The 19,763-nt window shown below is 39.3% G+C and overlaps 1 protein-coding gene across 9 annotated transcripts in view; it reads right to left on the bottom strand.

Annotated features, from left to right (window-relative positions):
* Positions 1–18,293, bottom strand: part of CNTRL (centriolin) — an 84,257-nt gene extending 65,964 nt beyond the window's left edge. For 7 of the 9 annotated variants that reach the window (XR_014140138.1, XM_031031253.2, XM_081803503.1 and 4 more), the window contains exons 1-6: positions 18,148–18,293; positions 10,371–10,612; positions 8,180–8,310; positions 4,508–4,638; positions 2,995–3,136; positions 461–647 (exon numbers count right to left, since the gene is read on the bottom strand). Coding sequence is in view for 8 of the 9 variants with exons in the window: in XM_031031253.2 (XP_030887113.2) it covers positions 461–647; positions 2,995–3,136; positions 4,508–4,638; positions 8,180–8,310; positions 10,371–10,581 (802 nt within the window). In the remaining variant the exon portion in view is untranslated. Of the gene's footprint in view, positions 1–460; positions 648–2,994; positions 3,137–4,507; positions 4,639–8,179; positions 8,311–10,370; positions 10,613–17,920; positions 17,938–18,147 lie in introns of those variants that run through there. The other 2 variants (XM_081803502.1, XM_081803505.1) reach the window with 2 other exon arrangements.
* Between the last annotated feature and the right edge of the window lie 1,470 nt (positions 18,294–19,763).

Raw genomic sequence — 19,763 nt, 5'->3', positions numbered from 1 at the left:
TCTCTGAACATCTTTCTTCACATGGCTAATCCTCTCCTGCCTATACCGTCAGCTTGTATGTCACTTCTCAGAGAGCCATTCCTTTATACCACCTTTTCCAAAAGGGGGTTCTCTCCTCTGTTACTTTATCTGGGTTTGCTTGCTTTTTGTCGTTCTTTTCCACTAAAATACAAGCTGCATGAAGTCCAGTACCATATGTCTGGTTCACCATTGTATCCTTAGTGCCAGATCCAGTGCCTGGCTCACAGTACATGCTCAATAAATATTTGTTGGTTCTTAGTGACATTAATGTATAATTGTTGTATAATGACATTGATATTAATTGGTTTATGGGGGTATTTTTCAAAAAAATTTTAATAGCATTATAAAGCTCACACTTCAATATATTTTTCTGGATAACTTCTGAAAATAAATTCCTCCCCCACCCAAATTTAGTTTTTTTTTTTAAATGTCACCTTACCTAAACTGAATCTCTCAAAAGCTTCTTGTCTGTCCTGGGTAGTTACTGGCTGACCTTCCAAACTTTCCAGTGAGCGAAGGTGAAAAATGGTAAACTGGATGTAATGAGGAAGGGTCACAACTGGATTTTCAAGTAGGATCAGAGAAGTCAAATCTTGAAGTAGTTTCAACTTGCTTACATCTTGGAGCTGAAATTATATATAATATTAGTATCTGTATAATTTAGTTTTAAAATAACAAAAACATACCTAAAGAAAGTAATAAATCAAGAAAATTGCTATCAACATGGCAAGGAACCTCTTCATGGAACCCATTATCCAAAATTAGTGGTGTGAGGGGAGGAACAGACAGTGAGTATCTGAGTATCTATAGTGTATCAGGGCAGTATTAGGCATTTTCCATATGCCATTTCATTTACGACTCCTCACAACAATCTATGATAGAAACAACATCTTAATTTTGTAGATGAAGAAACTGAGGTTCGAAGAAGTTAAATAACTTGCCCAAAGCTCAGCTTACAAATGAACAAAACAGGATTTGAATTCATCTGTGTAACTTTAAACCTATTATTTTTTCATTATACTGACTGAACACATCACAAATACAAATGGCTATAAAAAAGATTTTGGTAAATCTTTACTGATGACAATGTCAAATATAAACTGGGATGAGAAAGTAATAAAAAGTTAGAAATGATAATAAATATTTATTGAATGATTTTCCTGTTAACATCAGTTGACACTGAGTACTATCTAACAATCGACTACTTGGGAGGAATATTTATAGCAAATTTTAGATTCATGGCTACCTCTTTCCATCATAGCATAAGCCCCAAGAGCTCCATGGTATAGGGTTTGGGCTCTGAGGCTCTTGGGCTGTTGCAGTGAAATGGTACAGAGTCACCTTACCAGACCTTTAGAAAGATGAAATAAGAAAGCATGGACATTGTGAACCGCACAGTAATTAAACAAATGTTGTTTATCATTCTTGGCTTCCACTGGTGAAGGTTTAAGGAGTTATTTAGTGTTTTAAAGTTTTTAAAACATTTTCACATCTATCATATTATCTGAGCCCCATAACACCCCTGTAAAGAAGGCATGGTAGGGTTTGTTTTCTCCAATTTAAACAATGAGTTTTAGAGATAAAGGGATTCTCCAAGGTCACAGAAGGCAGGTCTAGACCCATATTAGGAAGCACATCTTTTTTTTTTTTTTTTAAGATTTTATTTATTAATTTGACAGAGAGAGACACAGTGAGAGAGGGAACACAAGCAGGGGGAATGGGAGATGGAGAAGCAGGCTTCCCGCTGAGCAGGGAGCCTGATGCGGGGCTCGATCCCAGGACCCTGGGATCATGACCTGAGCCGAAGGCAGACGCTTAACGACTGAGCCACCCAGGCGCCCCAGGAAGCACATCTTTTATTGTCTATTCTATGACTGATGTTCTCTGAGCATGGTTGTTCCAATTTTAATATAGATTTAAGTAAATCAATGTTTTTACTTAACAAATACTTTTTTTTTAAAAAGATTTTATTTATTTATTTGTCAGAGCGAGAGAGCACAAACGGGGGAGTGGCAGGCTGAGGGAGAAGCAGGCTCTCTGCTGAGCAGGGAGCCCAACATGGGACTCAATCCCGGGACCCTGGGATCAGGACCTGAGCCGAAGGCAGACACTTAACTGACTGAGCCACCCAGGCGTCCCTTAACAAATACTTTATTAAACACCTAACTGTATAAATGTTAGAAAAAAATCATAAATTATACTCCAAAGGAAAGCATACAGGACTATCAGATTATGTGAGCCATGATAACGAAGTTGCTCTACAATAAAAGAGCTAGTGATTAACCTCCTATAACACCTGACACACCTGATTATAACATAATCAAGCTTAATTCATGTGAAAAAAACAAAACAAAAAAAAGTACTCAGTTCCTAGCATTCAGTGACCTGGATTCTGGCACAAGCTGCGTGACTTTGGGTAAGAGACTTAACCTGAAAATGGGAAAAAGACGATACTACCTGATAGTATTCAAAAAATAATCCCTTTACTTCCTCCTTAAGAAAAGTTTTCTGAGGCTCAAAGGAAATGATAGATGCAAAAATCCTAAGAGGTCAACTCTCAGTTACCATGGAACCATGCAAAACCAGAAATGCCTATATTTAAATACCCTAGAGAGTCCTAGGTTATGCCTAAATTTGATCTCTGGTCAAAGGACCAGGAACCTTAAATGAAGAAATCTCATTTTTTTTTTTTTTTTTAAGATTTTATTTATTTATTTGACAGAGAGAGAGAGAGCACAAGCAGGGGGAGCAGTAGAGGGAGAGGGAGAAGCAGGCTCCCGGCTGAGCAGAGAGCCTAATGTGGGGCTCGATCTCAGGACCCTGGGATCATGACTTGAGCCGAAGACAGACGCTTAACAGACTGAGCCACCCAGGCACCCCAAGAAATCTCATTTTTAAAAACTTAGATTTTAATATTTTTTTCAACAAGTCTAAAAATTTGAAAAAAAAATTTTACTACTTTGAATAACTTACCGATGAAATCTTGTTGCCTTTCAGATTGAGGACTCGCAAAGATTTTAACTTCTTCCCTAACCATACTGGGATATGTTCAATTTCATTTCCTGCAAGGTTTAGCTTTTGCAGATTATACATATTTTCTATGCCTTCAATTTTGCTGGAAAGCAAAGGATAAAATCAAATTTAGTAAATACAATGATAGAGTTCCTCCACTGTATGTTTAAGAATAAATAGCCTTGGTTTTATGTGGGGTTACTTTTCATAATTATAATTTGTTAACCCTTTTATAAACGAGAACCAAACAAAAGTGGCTAAAAAGAAATTGACCAGAACAGCTAAGCTGCCAACTCTTCGTTACTGGGTCCAGGAATCCTACCCATCTTACTATCAGACTTTAGGATCCCACAACACAGAAAAGGAGAGTCTATCCGTGGCATTATCACTACCCGCTGGGAGCAATACTAGTGGACAGCCTATGTTCCATACAGTCCTGCACAAGAGATATCCTTAATTATTACCCTAAGTCATCACCAAAAGATTAGCTATGACAGCAGGATATGGCTGCCATTTTGAACTGATGGATTCTCTATATTTATGGACACTATATTTATGAACATAAATATTTTAATCAGAATACTTAGATCAATAAAACATCATTCATATTGATGAATTTTCACTGATGAAATATTTTCCCAATTTAATTGTCAATTTAATTGATTACAATTTAATTGTCATTTTAATTCCATGGTAAATTTTCTATGGGCAAATATTTCCAAGCTTCTTTATTTTCATGTTTATTTTATTGAAATTATTTTTATCAGGATCAGTTATTTTTTATACAAACTTTATATTAAGGATTTGATTCCATTTTTTTCCCCTTTCATTTTTTGCCATATTAGAGCTTCTGCTGCTGTTAGTGGTTTTGTTTTGTTGGCCACTGTATGTTCCAAGTCTAAAGTGGAGGGAAGTATACAGATATAAGGATTTTCAAGATTCGATATTTGCATCATTTTGTTTATAACAAGTTTTCTATGTGTGGTTTTTGCCACTGTCAGTTTTATTATGTTTATTTCTCACAGTAATATATATAATGAAGTGGAAGCATGACTGAGTGTATTACAGCAATGAACAAAGAACATCAGGATAAACACATAGGATCAAAATACATTGAAATATCGTTAAGATCAAAATGACAGGGTTAAAACACTCTGCTTTGTGTCAACTTTCTTAATGTAGTAAGGCAGTGGATCAAAGACTCTATCTGTGAAAACTTCCTGTCAAAAATGGAATTAAAATAAAATTTGGTATTCATGTATCTCCTGTGATAATGCTAGAAAGATATTATTCTGTACTTTAGTAATGCCAAAACAAGAAACCAGTTATCATATGTGAAGGGTTAGACTAGCAATGAATGAGGATCCAAGCACCTGCTGTTTCCAAGGACTCTCAATTCAGTGATGTGGGCAACATTAATCTACCTCTTTAGCAAAGACAACCTGCAATGCTACCTAAAGAAGTATTTACTTACCAGATTTTGTTATATGATAAGTTGAGTTCACGTAATTTTGACAGCTTGTCCAATTTCTCAATCTTCCCTATTTGATTATAGCTGAGATTCAGTACTTCAAGTTTAACGCATTTTTCCAAATTTTCGATATACTAATTGGAAATAAATGAGTAAATACTTTATATGACAGATGCCTTGACATAAAGTACAACATGTATGTATGTGCATCAGGCGCTGTTGTGATCAGTCACCAGAGAATAAACCCTTCCTGCTCTCCTGGACAATCCCTTGGCACAGCCTCCTTCAACCAGAAACAGCAGCTCCCCTCACCCCTCAGTGGACAACACTTCCTATGTTTCAAGGAAATCAAGACTATCCAACAAGAATTCCACCTCACCTTTTCCTCCACTTCAACTTTTCTATGCCCCTCCCTCCTCTCCTTCTTCGAAGTTCAGCTAGGTACTTACGCTCTTGCATAACTTCATGTACCCCTCCCGCCACGGTCTTGCATCTTTAATCTCTTTCACTCCTGAATCTTCCCCTCATTATTCAATAGATACCCATTATGTACTTACTACATACGAGATGCACCGCCAGGCAATGGACACCAGTGAACTAGACAACTCCCCTGCTACAGGAGCCTTTGTTCGACAGGCTCAACCTCTTTCATACAAAACAAATCACCTCCTGCTAAACTTGTTTTCCTATCAAGCTATCATTTTAGCTCCTTTGTTGGTGACCACATTCTCACAGGAGTTGTGTACATTTGCTCATTCTGCCTTCCATTTATTCTATTGGTAAGGCAAAATATCTTCTGCTTTTACTATGTATTCAAATAGTTCTCTCCAAGATTGCCATTCATCCATCCATTCCACAAATATTTATCAAACATGGATTATGTGCCAGGGGCTGTTCTAGATACTAGAAATACATTGGTGAATAAGGAAACCAAGGTTCTTGCTTTCATTCACAGAGAAAGCCAATAAAACATTTTCAGACACTGAAGTGTACTAACAAGAAAATAAAGATAACGTGATGTGACAGCCTACAAGGCAATGACGGGGCAGATTTGTCTGTGTTCACTGCGTAAGCATAAATGCCTGGCACAGAGTGGGCACTGAATAAACATTTGTTGGCAGAAAGAATGAGAGTCACGGAGAAGGTAGCTAATGGCAACTGGGTGGTAAGGGAAGGCCTCACAGAGGTAGTACACTGAACTGAGACCTTAATAACAATTCTCGGGGCAGAGAATAACGGGCAGAGTAGAAAAATACAAAGGCCCGGTTGGTTTGAGAAATAGAAGGGCTTTTTAACTGCCAAATCCAAATGACTTCTAAGTTTTCGTCCTAGTTTATGATTCTGTGACATTTTATATCATCCATTTTTGCTTGAAGTTCTCCCTCCTTTGGCCTCCATTCATCATACACTTAGATCTTCTGTTCTAATAGCCCCTTCAGACTTCTTCATTGGATATGCCTCTCCTGTGCTTTCTCTCTCTCTCTCTCTGATTCCCCTTCACTATTTCTTCTCTTAATCCCAGGCATTCTAGGAAGCTCTAAGTTCCCAGAGATCAGAAACTAAACTTATTTACCTGTGTACCTTTTCCCACAGCCTAACATAATGCCTGGCATATAATAACCATACAGTAAATATTTAGTACTTTGATTTTATTTTTGCAATTTGTAAACTCCAGAATGTCTCCTTTTTCCTTTTTAATTACACAAGTAAGACATAAATATATTCTAAAAAAAATTTCAAATGAAACATAAGAAGCTCTCTTCATCAAGTCCCCAGGCCTCTGTAAAAAAATCCCACTGATCAAAGGTAACCATTGTTAAGAGGCTGACGTATAAACATCTGTATCTTTCTATTCATTTACATCCATATATACACAAAGAGAAAAACAGAATTTTTATACCTTACTATACAAAATGTTTTAGAATTTTTTTTCATTAAATGCACTGTGGACATTGTCCCACATTAATACATAGAGCTCTAACTTATTTTTTTAAGAAACTTGACAGTATTTCATGGTCTACAGGACCATAATTTATTTAACTGATTCCCTATTGATAGAAATTTGGTTATTTCCAATTTTTCTATTTTAAATAATGCTTAATAAACATGACTATATAGATACTTCTGGATACATGTGCATGTAATATCAGTAGAACAGACATCAAAGAGTAGAACTGCTGGGTTGGTAAGTATAAATTCAGTAAGTATAAACTCAATTGCTGGGTCAAATAAGTACACTTGAAATTTGGATAAATGCTATCAAACTGTCTTTCTAAAATGCAGGAGCAATGTATATGTCCCACTAAAAAATATGATAATATCCACTTCCCACACCTTTCTGAACACTGAAATAATCCTTTTAATTCTTGTCCATTAGACATACAAGAATGAAAATGGTATCAAACTACTGTTTTCATATTTTTTTAATAAAGTTGAACATATTTTCATGTTATGATTAGCCATTTATAATACTTTTGTGAATGCCTTGTTCATATCCTTTGCACATCTTCCACTGAGTTATCTCTCTTACTGAATTGTGGAAGCTCTTTATAGCATATGGGTATTGTTATATATGTTGAAAACACTCCCTGACAGTTTAACTTTTTAAAAGATATCTTTCATTAAATACTTTAATCTTTATGTACACTAAGTCTGTCAATATTTTTCTTTGTGGCATTAGGGTTAGTGCTTGCCAAAAGGGCTTTCCCAACTCTAAGATTCTAAAATATACTCTTCTATATTCTTTCCTAATACTTCTATAGCATTTTTGTGGGTTTTGTTCTGGTTTCATTAAATCTTCAACCTTCTGGACTTAATTTTTGTGACTAATGTATTAGGCTTTTAAGTTTATATTTTTTCCAATTAAAAAGTTTAAGTTGTCTCTTACAACGTGTTCATGTTGTATAGTTTACGAATAAAGTAATAAACACTCCAGAGCAGGGATCAGCAAACTTTTTCTCGAAAAAGTCACATAGTAAATATTTTTGGCTTTATGGGCCCTATAGTCTCTGTGACAACTATTTACCCCTGCTACTATACTGCAAAAACAGCCACAGACAATATGTATACAGATGAGTATGGCTGTGTTCCAATAAAATTTTATTTACAAAAACAGGCAGCGGGCCCGATTTGGCATACAAGCTATAGTTTGCCAACCCCATCTCTAGAAAGAATCCAATAATGTATAAAATAATAGGAGCTTATTCCTGACCCTCCCCCCTCTCATGCTCTCTCTCTCTGTCTCTCTCTCAAATAAATAAATAAAATCTTTAAAAAAATAATAATAATAGGAGCTTATGAATGTGAAGATGTCATACTTCCGATACAGAACTTTCACTGGAAACAATACAAGGTCTGCTATAAATTAGGTGACATTAGGATGAGATGTTACTGTAAATCTAATATAATCTTTTAATTTTCAGTTTTTTGTTTTTTTAAGATTTTTATTTATTTATTTGACAGAGAGAGATAGCGAGAGCAGGAACACAAGCAGGGGGAGTGGGAGAGGGAGAAGCAGGCTTCCTGCCGAGCAGGGAGCCCGATGTGGGACTCGATCCCAGGACCCTGGGATCATGACCTGAGCCGAAGGCAGACGCTTAACGACTAAACCACCCAGGCGCCCTAATTTTCAGTTTTAAAACACAGAAAAATTAAAAAACAATGCTGGTAACCTACCCTAAATTTCTTGCCACCATCTTTAGCAAGTGAAAGGTTCAGAGACTTTACCAAGGCCAAATTGTCCTGTTTAGTAAGTTTTTTAATAAGGGCCTCTGTAATATATCGGATTCCTGCATGTGAATCAGCTTCTGAAATTACAAAAACAGATCATCATCAGTAGAAGAGGACATCTCTGAAAAGCAAATTATTTTGATGTTATATAACAAAAAAAAAATTTTTTTAAGCCATGCAAATATAAAAACAGCTGGTTAGTTCCAATTGCAATGTTTTAATAATATTTTACTTTATATAGCATTATATTATAATAATTGCATACATATATAGTAATGTCAGTAAGTTATACTTTATAAATATTAGCTCTGTGCCAAGCTTGTGCTATATGCTTTACACTTACAATTTAATTTGTACAACATTTAAAACAGAAACTACTATTCCCGTTTATTTAAAAAAATTATAGGGGCACCTGGGTGGCTCAGACGGTTAAGCATCTGCCTTCGGCTCGGGTCATGATCCCAGGGCCCTGGGATTGAGCCCTGCATCTGGCTCCCTGCTCAGCGGGAAGCCTGCTTCTTCCTCTCCCACTCCCCCTGCTTGTGTTCCCTCTCTCGCTGTCTCTCTCTCTGTCAAATAAATACATAAAATCTTTAAAAAAAAAAAATGATAATAGTTTGCTCAAGATCTCGTGGCTAATGATGTGGAAATCCAGGACTTGAGCTCAGGCAAAAGAATCCAAAACTTATACTTTTAATCACATGCAGCATTGAAGTTTTAGCAATGTTTTTGATATTACTTTTTTTTCCTTAGATAAGGAGAGAGAGAGAAAGAGAGAGAGAGGGAAGGGGAAAGAGGGGTGCAGAAAGAAAGGGAGAGAGAGAATCTTAAGCAGGCTCCACACCCAGAGCAGAGCCCAAAGCAGGGCTAGATCTCATAGCCCGGAGATCATGACCTGAGCCAAAAATCAAGAGTGGGAGGCTTAACGGACTAAGCCACCCAGGCGCCCCCTAGTTTTTTGGGGTTTGTGTTTTTTTTTATGGTTATCCATTTATTACAGTTTTTTGTTTTGTATTACCTAGTTTTTTGTTTTGTTTTGTTTTAAATAAGCTGTCACTAATCTGGTTGTTCAGTTAGTTTGTTTTTTTTAATTCCACTTTAAACTTCAGAAATTCTTAAAAATCCTTTTTTTCTTTTTATGGTGAGAAACTCAAATTTGTTGCTCTTTTAAACAGAGAATAACACAACATATTTTATAAAGTTCTAACTTGATGGACAGCACACCCTGTCCTAAGGTTAGGAAAGGTAAAGCCATCTTACATTTTACAATCACAGCTGTAAAAAGAAAGTTCTTTCTTTAGGAGTCAGAAAAAATTAATCCTGGGTTCAGATCCAGGCTGTACGACAAAGTGTCCCTATGATTATTTACAGTAAGTTAATATTACATTTATTTTGGTTCAAAATAAAATTATTTTTTCCTTTAATTTGGGCTATTCTAGGAAAGAAAATGACTAATACTCTAAAATATTAATCAAATTAGAGTCAACAGTGTACAACTGACAGCAAGAGCATAGTCTAAACTCAATAGCTGATAAGGTTTAGTAATCAAAACTGAGCAGATAGATAGCTGTGATTTCATGACTTAGCAAAGAAATCACATAGTTTTCATTCACATTCAGTTTCATTAAATCATCTCTTGGAAAAAAAGAATGTATTTCTGAAAACAGATTTCCACATGAACAGACTGCTTTTAAGAAAAAAAATAAAAACAAAACCTTGGAGGAACATATACATGTCCCTTAGGGGGACACGATAAGCAGTTTGCCAATAAGCAGACGGGACTAGCCCAAGGGTAGATTACATTTTTGTACTGAATTAAGGCACTCCACTCTGAAGTGAACAGATAGGCTTTTCCTCTAACCAAGGACGATGGTAAATTTGGCATATGAGCTTTAAGGTACTCTTGCACCATAGGAAATAAAGCTCCTCTTTCTGGAAACTCCCTTCTCCAAACCCTTTCAGGCGGCTTCACCCTCACCCAGCTTTCATCCTCCACTGTCCTTACATACTTTCTGTTGGTATAAACAATAGGTCATGTTAGTACAAAGATATATATTTCTCTTGGACAAAAAGTGTAAGTTTGGTAATTTTCCATCTCTAGAGTATGTGTTCAAATTCTTAGATTAAAAAGCATTACCTTTATGGTTTTGGTAGTCCAAAAGCACCGTGTTTTCATCTGTAATCTCAACTTGCTCATTCCATTGTCCTCCAAAATGAAGAGTCTCAGATCCACTTAGAGGTGAAAGTGACCTAGATCTCATACTGGACACAAGGGATGGTGGACTAGGAGAGTGAGGTGATGGTGGCATCTTTGCATTGGAAAATTTTTGTTGAGAACTTTTCTTCATGGCAAGACTAAAGCCGAGTGTCCATCAAAACCTGTGAGAGTTTTCAGCATATTTAACAAGGTTAATTTTTTAGAGCTCTCAAAACTATTAATCTACTTTTAGAATTTTTTTAAGTTCTGCACCCAAAGTGGGGCTTGAACTCAGTCACATGTTCTACCAACTGAGCCAGCTAAGCGCCCTTATTTCTAGAGTTCTGAAGATGACTCAGAGGCTATAGATGCTAGGACCCATACTACTCCAAGCCGATGGGAGCAGACACTGCTTCAAACACTGCTGATCAACTTGCCAGAGGGAAAAGAGACCTCCAGAGGCTCTTGTATTGACACATGCTCCAACCAGAAGTCTTACCTGTCATTTCTCTTCTCTATTGGACCAAAATAGTCACAATACCCCTCATACCCACAAAGGGTCCTAGCATATAGGAAGCTGGAAATGTCTGGCAACCAGCAGTATTTAATACTGACAACTACTCTCTCCTTCCTGATAAAGTTTCTTCTTTCACTTCTGGGACACCACATTCTCCTGGTATCCTCCTGCCTTTGTGGCCACTCCTTGGCTTCCTTTGTTGGCTCACAGTCCTCTATTCAATCTTCAAATGTCAGAACTCCTCAAGTCTCTTCTATTCTCTCTCCAATCTTACTTTAGACAATCTAATGCACACCCATGGCTCCCAATGTCACCTGTATATTGATGTTTATATCTTCAATCCAACCTCTCTCTGAGTTCCAGACTCCTGTTTCCAACTGCCTACTTGATATTTCATTGCCACCCTAAACTCAACATGTCCAAACTGAATTTATCACTTCCCCCATTCCTCCCATATAGAGTAACGCACGAATTATAAGTGTACAGCTCCATGAATTTTTATACGGTGAATACAACCAATATCCAGATCAAGAAATGGAATATTACCAGACCCCCCCCCCCGAGAAGCCACCTTATACCCCCTTTCCACATACCCACATACATGGGTAATCACTACCCTGATTTCCAATACCAGAGATTTTTTTAACTATTTAAGATTTTTATTTTTAAGTATTTCTACATCCAACATGGGGCTCGAACTCACAACCCTGAGATCAAGAGTCGCATGCTCTTCCAACTGAGCCAGGCAGGCACTCGATAAACTATTTTTGAACTCTATGTAAATGAAATCATAGAATAGTTTTTATATCTGCCTTCTTCGTTAAACATTATGCTTCTGGTATGCATTCAGATTTGTCTAATGCTATTTGAAAAACATCTGATTGCTTCAAACTCGCATGCCTACTATTGCTTGTCCACAAAATCAATTTTGTTGAAGTTCAGGTCTTCCAGAAGGAATGAAAGCACTTATTGATGAAAGGGATCTTAGTCAAATCCCTTTACTTTTCAGAAAAGAAAATTAAAGCCCAGAATGGTAAATGACTAGGTCAGACACAATGCTAGCTATGGTAACGATGAGAATCAGTTCTCCTCTCAAACTAATTTGTAAGCCAAATCACATAACTATTCTAGTAGAATGTAAGTTCCATGAAAGTAGGGATATTGTTCACTGATTTATTCCAGGCCTAGGGCAGAACTTAGCAGAAAGCAGATGATTAATTTTATCTCATGAATTACTCATGAAGAACTGATAAAATGCATTTATTTAGTACCACAACAAAAGGATATCTTCTTGTGCAATATTAGTCCTCTACACCAAGAGTCCTATGTGCATGGTTAGGTTTATACAAAAAAAATTTTCATAATATACAATTACTTTTATAAGTACAACCATTGCAAAAATCGTAAGTTTGACAAACTTTTAGATAGAAAAAAATCTTATAAAATGGATAGGTCTTCAGCAAGGCAATGATCCTATTTTTGCTCAATATCCATAATCTCCCCTATTCTCCCTTCTTAAAATGTGAAGACAAAACACAAATTAATTTTTAGAAAAGTTGGGGCACCTGGATGGCTCAGTTAGTTGAGTGTCTACCTTCGGCTCAGGTCATGATCCCATGGTCCTGGGACTGAATCCCGCATTGGGCTCCCTGCTCAGCGGGTGAGTCTGCTTCTCCCCTTCCCTCTGCCTCTTACCCTGGGTTGTGCTCTCCCTCTTGCTCACTCTCTCTCAAGTAAATAAAATCTTTAATTTTTAGAAAAGTTTTCAATGCAAAGATTTTGGGCAGCTCCAATGTTAATGCTATACAAAGTGGTACTAGAACAAGATATTATAATGGTTTGATGTGTGAACACCTTCACAAGTATATAGGTATTATTATACAGGCCGGGATTATGAAGAAACTTATTTGTTAAATGGTTGGAACATATTTAATACATGGAAAAGAGAGGCGCCATTAATATAGTCAATCAATTAACCAACAAATAAGAGATGTAGTATCTTTCCATGATGATATAGTCATTCTAGGAATGCTGACCTTACCCAAAACATGTCTGGAATTCCTCTTTGGGTCCTGCTTTCAGAATTATTTATACATCTCACCAGAAAATCAGACCCATCACTTCAGCTAGTATTTTCCCAGGTTGAACATTAACTTTACCATCTGTCAAATATTGTGATAAGCTCTTACCTGTATCATTACATTAGAAGGATCAAACATAACAATTCCATGAAATAGGTGTTCTCATCTCCCCCTTTAAAGATTAAAAGGTCAAGTAATTTGTTTAAAGTCCCATAACTAATTGGTTAATCCAAGGCTTGAATCCTGATCTGATTTCAAAGCCCGTGTCTTCATTACTGTGTCATATTGCTGACTGAGTTTTCTGGAGTCCAGATCATGTTTGATTTGCTCTCTAGAGCCTAGCATGGTGCCTCACACAAAGAGACCAGAATAAATGACACTAAATGACCTTGATCAACAGATAGCATATACTATAAGACAATTCCTGAAGGAAAACGAGAAAATTTAATATAATAGCATCACTGAACTCATGATCTATCTTCTTAAGGTGACTAGTTTGAAGAGAACAAAGACCTGCTACATTTGTTTTTAAAAAGTGATTATTGAGATACCACCTTACACCAGTTAGAATGGCAAAAATTGACAAGGCAAGAAACAACAAATGTTGGAGAAAGGGGAACCCTCTGACACTGCTGGTGGGAATGCAAGTTGGTACAGCCACTTTGGAAAACAGTGTGGAGGTGCCTCAAAAAATTAAAAATAGAGCTACCCTATGACCCAGCAATTGCACTACTGGGTATTTACCCCAAAGACACAGATGTAGTGAAAAGAAGAGCCATATGCACCCCAATGTTCATAGCAGCAATGTCCGCAATAGCCAAACTGTGGGAATAGCCAAGATACCCTTCAACAGACAAATGGATAAAGAAGATGTGGTCCATATATACAATGGAATATTACTCAGCCAGCAGAAAGGATGAATACCCAACTTTTGCATCAATATGGATGGGACTGGAGGAGATTATGCTAAGTGAAATAAGTCAAGCAGAGAAAGTCAATTATCATATGGTTGGTTTCACTTATTTATGGAACATAAGGAATAGCATGGAGGACATTAGGAGAAGGAAGGGAAAAATGAAGGGGGGGAAATCGGAGGGAGAGACAAACCATGAGAGACTGTGGACTCTGAGAAACAAACTGAGGGTGTTAGAGGGGAGGGGGGTGGGGGCATGGGTTAGCCTGGTGATGGGTATTAAGGAGGGCACACACTGCATGGAGCACTGGGTGTTATATGAAAACAATGAATCGTGGATCACTACATCAAAAACTAATGATGTATTGTATGGTGGCTAACATAATTAAATAAAATTTTTTAAAAAATGGTTACTATCTCACAGTTCTACATTACAATATGGCCAACTGCCTTGTGCCAACAGTCCAGTTCACTTTAAACTGCAAACTTCTGGGCGCCTGGGTGGCTCAGTTGTTAAGTGTCTGCTTTCGGCTCAGGTCATGATCCCAGGGTCCTGGGATCGAGTCCAGCATCAGACCCCCCACTCAGCGGGGAGTCTGCTTCTCCCTCTCCCTCTGCCTGTCGCTCTGCCTACTTGTGCTCTATCTCTCTGTCAAATAAATAAAGTCTTTCAAAAAAAAAATAAAATAAACTGCAAACTTCTATGTGTCTTTACTTTCTCTTTCATTTTTTCATATAGATCAGAAAAGCCTCCTCCAATTCACATAACTGCTCTTTATGCCAGTGACAATGCTTTTGGTCCTAATTTCCCAAGTGTGGCAAAAACTTCTATCGCTACTATCACACCACTCTGCCATGGAAACAAATCTCTTAGTAATACTGATTCTGTACTGACCTGTAAGGGTGTCTCTTTCTAAATAAGAATAATATACTCAAACTTGAGGATAGTTAAGAGGCATGTGCTTTAAAAATAAAATTATAAAAATAAGTAAATAAATAAAATCAAATATATTTATTCCTGAATTATATGTAGTTTTCATAAAGGCAGGAGATTAAAAAAATAAAAGAGGGGAGTGACAGGGACCAGCTCTCAATTCTACATATCTTTCCCTACCCTGTAACAGGATAGAAAATTATATAATTAGAATAATAGGATGTTGCCATATGCTACAGAGATATGCTTTTATATTTTTTTTGTTTCTTGGCTAAAAAAAAGCAGCACATCTTATATTTTTATGCAATGCAATTATTCTGTATCCCACATCTTAGTCTTCTCTCTAAATTCTTACAATACTAAACCATCATGAATTCTCCTCATAACATTCTAATGATTAAGACCTTTCAGTGCTTCACTAGACTATTATGAGGTCCTCTGTCACCTCTCTTGATCAGAAAAACTCTGCTTTACTCATTTATAGATTTTAAAAAACATTTTAGAATGGATTTCTGAAATCTAGATCAATTCCTTTCTTTCCTTTTTTTTTTTTTTAAAGATTTTATTTATTTGACAGAGAGAGACACAGCGAGAGCAGGAACACAAGCAGGGGGAGCGGGAGAGGGAGAAGCAGGCTTCCCACCTAGCAGGGAGCCCTACACAGGGCTCGATCCCAGGACCATGACCTGAACTGAAGGCAGACCTCAACGACTGAGCCACCCAGGTGCCCCTAGATCAATTCCTTTCTTTTATGAATTGTAACATGAAAGATTAAGTGATAGTTCCAAAGGCACAATGCATTCCCAGATTCCCCCCTCCCCCGCCCCGGGCTGCCATAGCTCCTGTAAGGCTTGGTCACTGAAACAACAGATATATATTACAATCTCATAAAATAGCTAACTCAGTAATAGTGAACTGGGCTGTGTTTGAGAATGGCTAACATTATTTCAGAGACCAGCGCCTAGATGTAGTAAATGGTCAACTACAATTTTAAGGGAGAAATGGGGATATTGTCTGACCCTAGATGTAGTTTGTAATCACATAAAGACCAAGCAATAAAAAAAGAAAGAAGACAGCTGAGGGGTAGGGCTAGAGTGTATGAAGAGGTAGAATAAAGAGAAAACAAAACAAGCAAAAAAGTCCAGAGCTGGAGACGTATTTTGAAGGCCCAGAAGGGGGTTTGCAGTGCAAGAGAAAGTTACTGGAAAGATGGTATTATCAGAGTCATATGACTCTGATGGATCAGAAAACACCATCCATCTTGTCACTCCCTTGCCCTGACACATAGCTTACTAGAGACCATACCTCCACCTCTATTCAGCCTTTCCTCACACTTCTAATTTTCCATCTTCTTTGATCTTCTCCAAATAAGACAGACCTCCATTATCCCCAAATCCTCCCTCTCTCTTCCCAGTCCACTCCAATATGCAAATATCCATCCCCATTTCTTGACCTCCATATCCCTCTCCATCCCGTAGCCTTTTCATCACATCTCAGTACTTTCCCTACAATTCTACTTCATCCCATACCCTCTGACACATTTAAATACCTTACGCTTTAACCTTCTCTAGTCCTTTCAAATATGCTGATTCCCACTCCTCACCAAAGGCAATCCTCCCATCCTGTGCTTGTCAAGCTCTGCCTCCTATCCTTCATCCCATTCTCATTGCCAAGTTTCCTCACAAATTCTGTCCAAATTTCCTAACATTGTATTAGTCTCCATTTATCTGTAGTTCTTTCCAGTATCCTACCTCAACACTTCTATATCCGTCCTGATTCCCCAAACTACTCATCTCAGCAAATATCCTGACATCCTAATCCATTCCAATATTCTGACTTCAAATTATTCTCCTCCTCCAACAAAATAGCCAAACCTCTACACATTCCCCTTCATCCCAATGTGATTGATTGCTTGACTACTAACCTTTCCTTTCTAACACCCTGACCCCCCGTGTCCGTCTTCATCCTATTAATATCCTGGGTTCTCCTCTCATATCTCTCTCCATTCTACTCAGGTATCCTAAAAGCCGATGCCGCCCATCTCTTCCCATTAATTTATTTATTCAGTAATTCAATTTTATTGAGTAACTTTTATGCACTAAGAACTGTGAGGCTTTAAAAATAGAACTGAGAAAGCAGTGTTTCTACACTCAAGATGCACAAAAGGATTACATCTCCCTATTATACACGGTCTTTGCACCAAGTGGTCTCCTTTAATAACATCTTACAATTAGAATTAATCATTTGTACAACAACTTGATTATTGCTTGCTTCTAAGCTACAATACGGCAGAGATTCTATTGTTTGATGTACAATAAATATTTGTTAAATGGATGAAAAGAGGAATGTACTAAGCACTCTACAGACATTAGCAAATTTAAATTCTTACAGATGAGCTTGGGTTTTGGGACTACACAACCCCAGTTCAAATCCTGCTTCTCCACTTACTGTGTGACATTAGGCAAATTACTTAACCTCTCTGATCCTCAGTTTCATCACTTTTAAACTGAAGATGGCTACCTCATGCAAGTTATTTTAAATTCTGAATTAGTTAATACATGCAAAGGACTTAGAACTGAATTTGACACATAGTGTAGACTCAAAGGTAATCAGCAGTTATTTTTACAAACGAGAAAACATGCTCAGGAAGATTAAGGAAGATGCCCATAAGTCATAGAGTGGGTTAAGTAACACTTAAAAGGTGGCACAATCAAGACTTGAACCCAAGTTTCGACATGAAAATTCACCCATCCTTTAACCATTATACAACAAAATATTTGCTCTTCCATTTAACATTTCTTCCCCATATCCTAACTTTCAACATTGTCCATGTACTGTATGCCGTCCAATACCACGACACTCGTGAGGACACCCAAACCTTCTTTATCCCTTTCATTCCCCACAGACACCTGGCACACCCCGGTCCCTCCCTCCTCCTCTGGGTGGCGGGACCCCCATCCTTCTCGGCGCCGCACCCCCAACGTCCACACCTCCCCACATTCCGGTTCTCTATCCCCAAGCGCCCCCGCCATCCCCACCCGTAACCTTTTCAGTACTCGTCCAAACCTCCCTCTTTCATCCTCCTCTCCACGCCCGTTCCGGGCCCTCCCCTCCTTCTCATCCAATCCCAATTCCCAGGAACACGCCCCCGCCCCCGATTCCATCCCCAGCCGGCCCACCCCACGCTCGGTCCAGGCCTTCGCGCCTTCGCCAGCGGCCCCCACGGCTCCGCCCGATGCCTGAGAACGGCCTCGATCAGGCCTGGCACTTACCGCCAGGGAGCCGAGCGGAGCAGGCCCGCGGGACGAGGCGGGCTGGAGACGCGCAGCTTCTTCCTTCTAGGCGTCCAGCGGCGCAGCGGCCATTTTGTTGTGTTGTGCCGGTTGCCTGGGGGCCGCGCGCGCGGCGTGGGCGGGGCCTGCTGCGGCCCCGCCCCTCCCGGAGCCGTTGAGGAGGCAGGGCCGCGCTTCCCGCCGCCTTTGCCGCTTCTGCCTCGGGTACTCAGGGACGCGAGGCTTCCTGATGGTGTGGAGTCTGTGGGGGGTGAGGTTTCCTGCTGCAGCCGCGGACTAGCCCATCTCCCTTCCCTGAGGCGAAGCCGTAGCTGCCTCACGCCGAGGCTCCGACACGCTCTTGCGGGGGGCGGGCTGGGCCAGAGGCCGACCTGAGGAGACAGACTTGCTGCTGCCGCCAAGCTCCCGCCCTTCCGACGCTGGCAGCAGCTTCTCCTTGCGCGGCCTATTTTCGGAGACGAATTCTCCCCTTCAGGGACCAGTGAGGCCAGACGTGGATGAAGCGCTGGGCTTGGACTCAGCCGCCACCTGAGGTTAAGGGAGCGAGACCAGCCTGGGAATCCGGGCAGCGAATGTTCCCGTGGGCTGTGGAGAATATTCCTCTGCTTGGGGACAGAAGCAAAAGCAAGAAGCATCTGAGGAAACTTGAGTTAGGGCTTGCCTGAAAGTGCTGCATTTCACCGCATCCATCCAGCAATTATTTGAAGAGAATTTAGCAGATACTGTGCATTAAAAACAAAAACCGTTAGGGCACCTGGGTGGCTCTGTCGGTTGAGCTCAGACTCTTGATTTCTGCTGAGGTCATGATCTCAGGGTGGTGAGATCGAGCCCCAAGTGGGGCTCCATGCTCAGCGGGGAGTCTGTTTGGAATTCTCCCTCTTCCTTTTCCTCTGCCTCCCACTCTTGCTCTCTAAATAAACAAACATAACATCTTTAAGAAAAACCAAAAACCTCTTCAAGGACACCTTCCTCCACCCCAGCCTCCTATTTCCCAGCTTGTAGCTTGAACCGTGTCACCACCATCAGAGGCTTCACCATCTCCAGAAATCTCCAATGCAGCCACTACCTCTCTTTTACCATAATCTTCGAATCTTAACAACTCATTTGCTCAAAAGACCCCCATCCCAGCACAATGCTTAACTTCACTATGATATCCAGTCCCTCATTCTTTTTTTTTTTTTTTTTTAAAGATTTTATTTATTTATTTGAGACAGAGAGAATGAGAGACAGAGAGCATGAGAGGGAGGAGGGTCAGAGGGAGAAGCAGACTCCCTGCCGAGCAGGGAACCCGATGCGGGACTCGATCCCGGGACTCCAGGATCATGACCTGAGCCGAAGGCAGTCGCTTAACCAACCGAGCCACCCAGGCGCCCACCAGTCCCTCATTCTTAACCATTTGCTCTCAATCCCTTTCTAACCATCAGAGAGTTCATGGTCCCATCTTTGTAACGATGTTTTAGAAATTCCCTCTACCCGTGCCTCAGTTTCCTCATCCATGAAACGGGATAATCATACCTACTTCCTACAGTTTTCCTGATAATTATAAAAGTTAATGCCTGTGAAAGAACTTAGAGATGTGCCTGCCCCATAGTAAA

The sequence above is a fragment of the Leptonychotes weddellii genome, chromosome 14 (assembly GCF_054177405.1).
Source record: "Leptonychotes weddellii isolate Sample4059 chromosome 14, ASM5417740v2, whole genome shotgun sequence".
Lineage (NCBI taxonomy): Eukaryota > Metazoa > Chordata > Mammalia > Carnivora > Phocidae > Leptonychotes > Leptonychotes weddellii.
The sequence above is the reverse complement of the archived record's forward strand: the minus strand, read 5'-3'. Positions and strand labels throughout refer to the sequence as shown.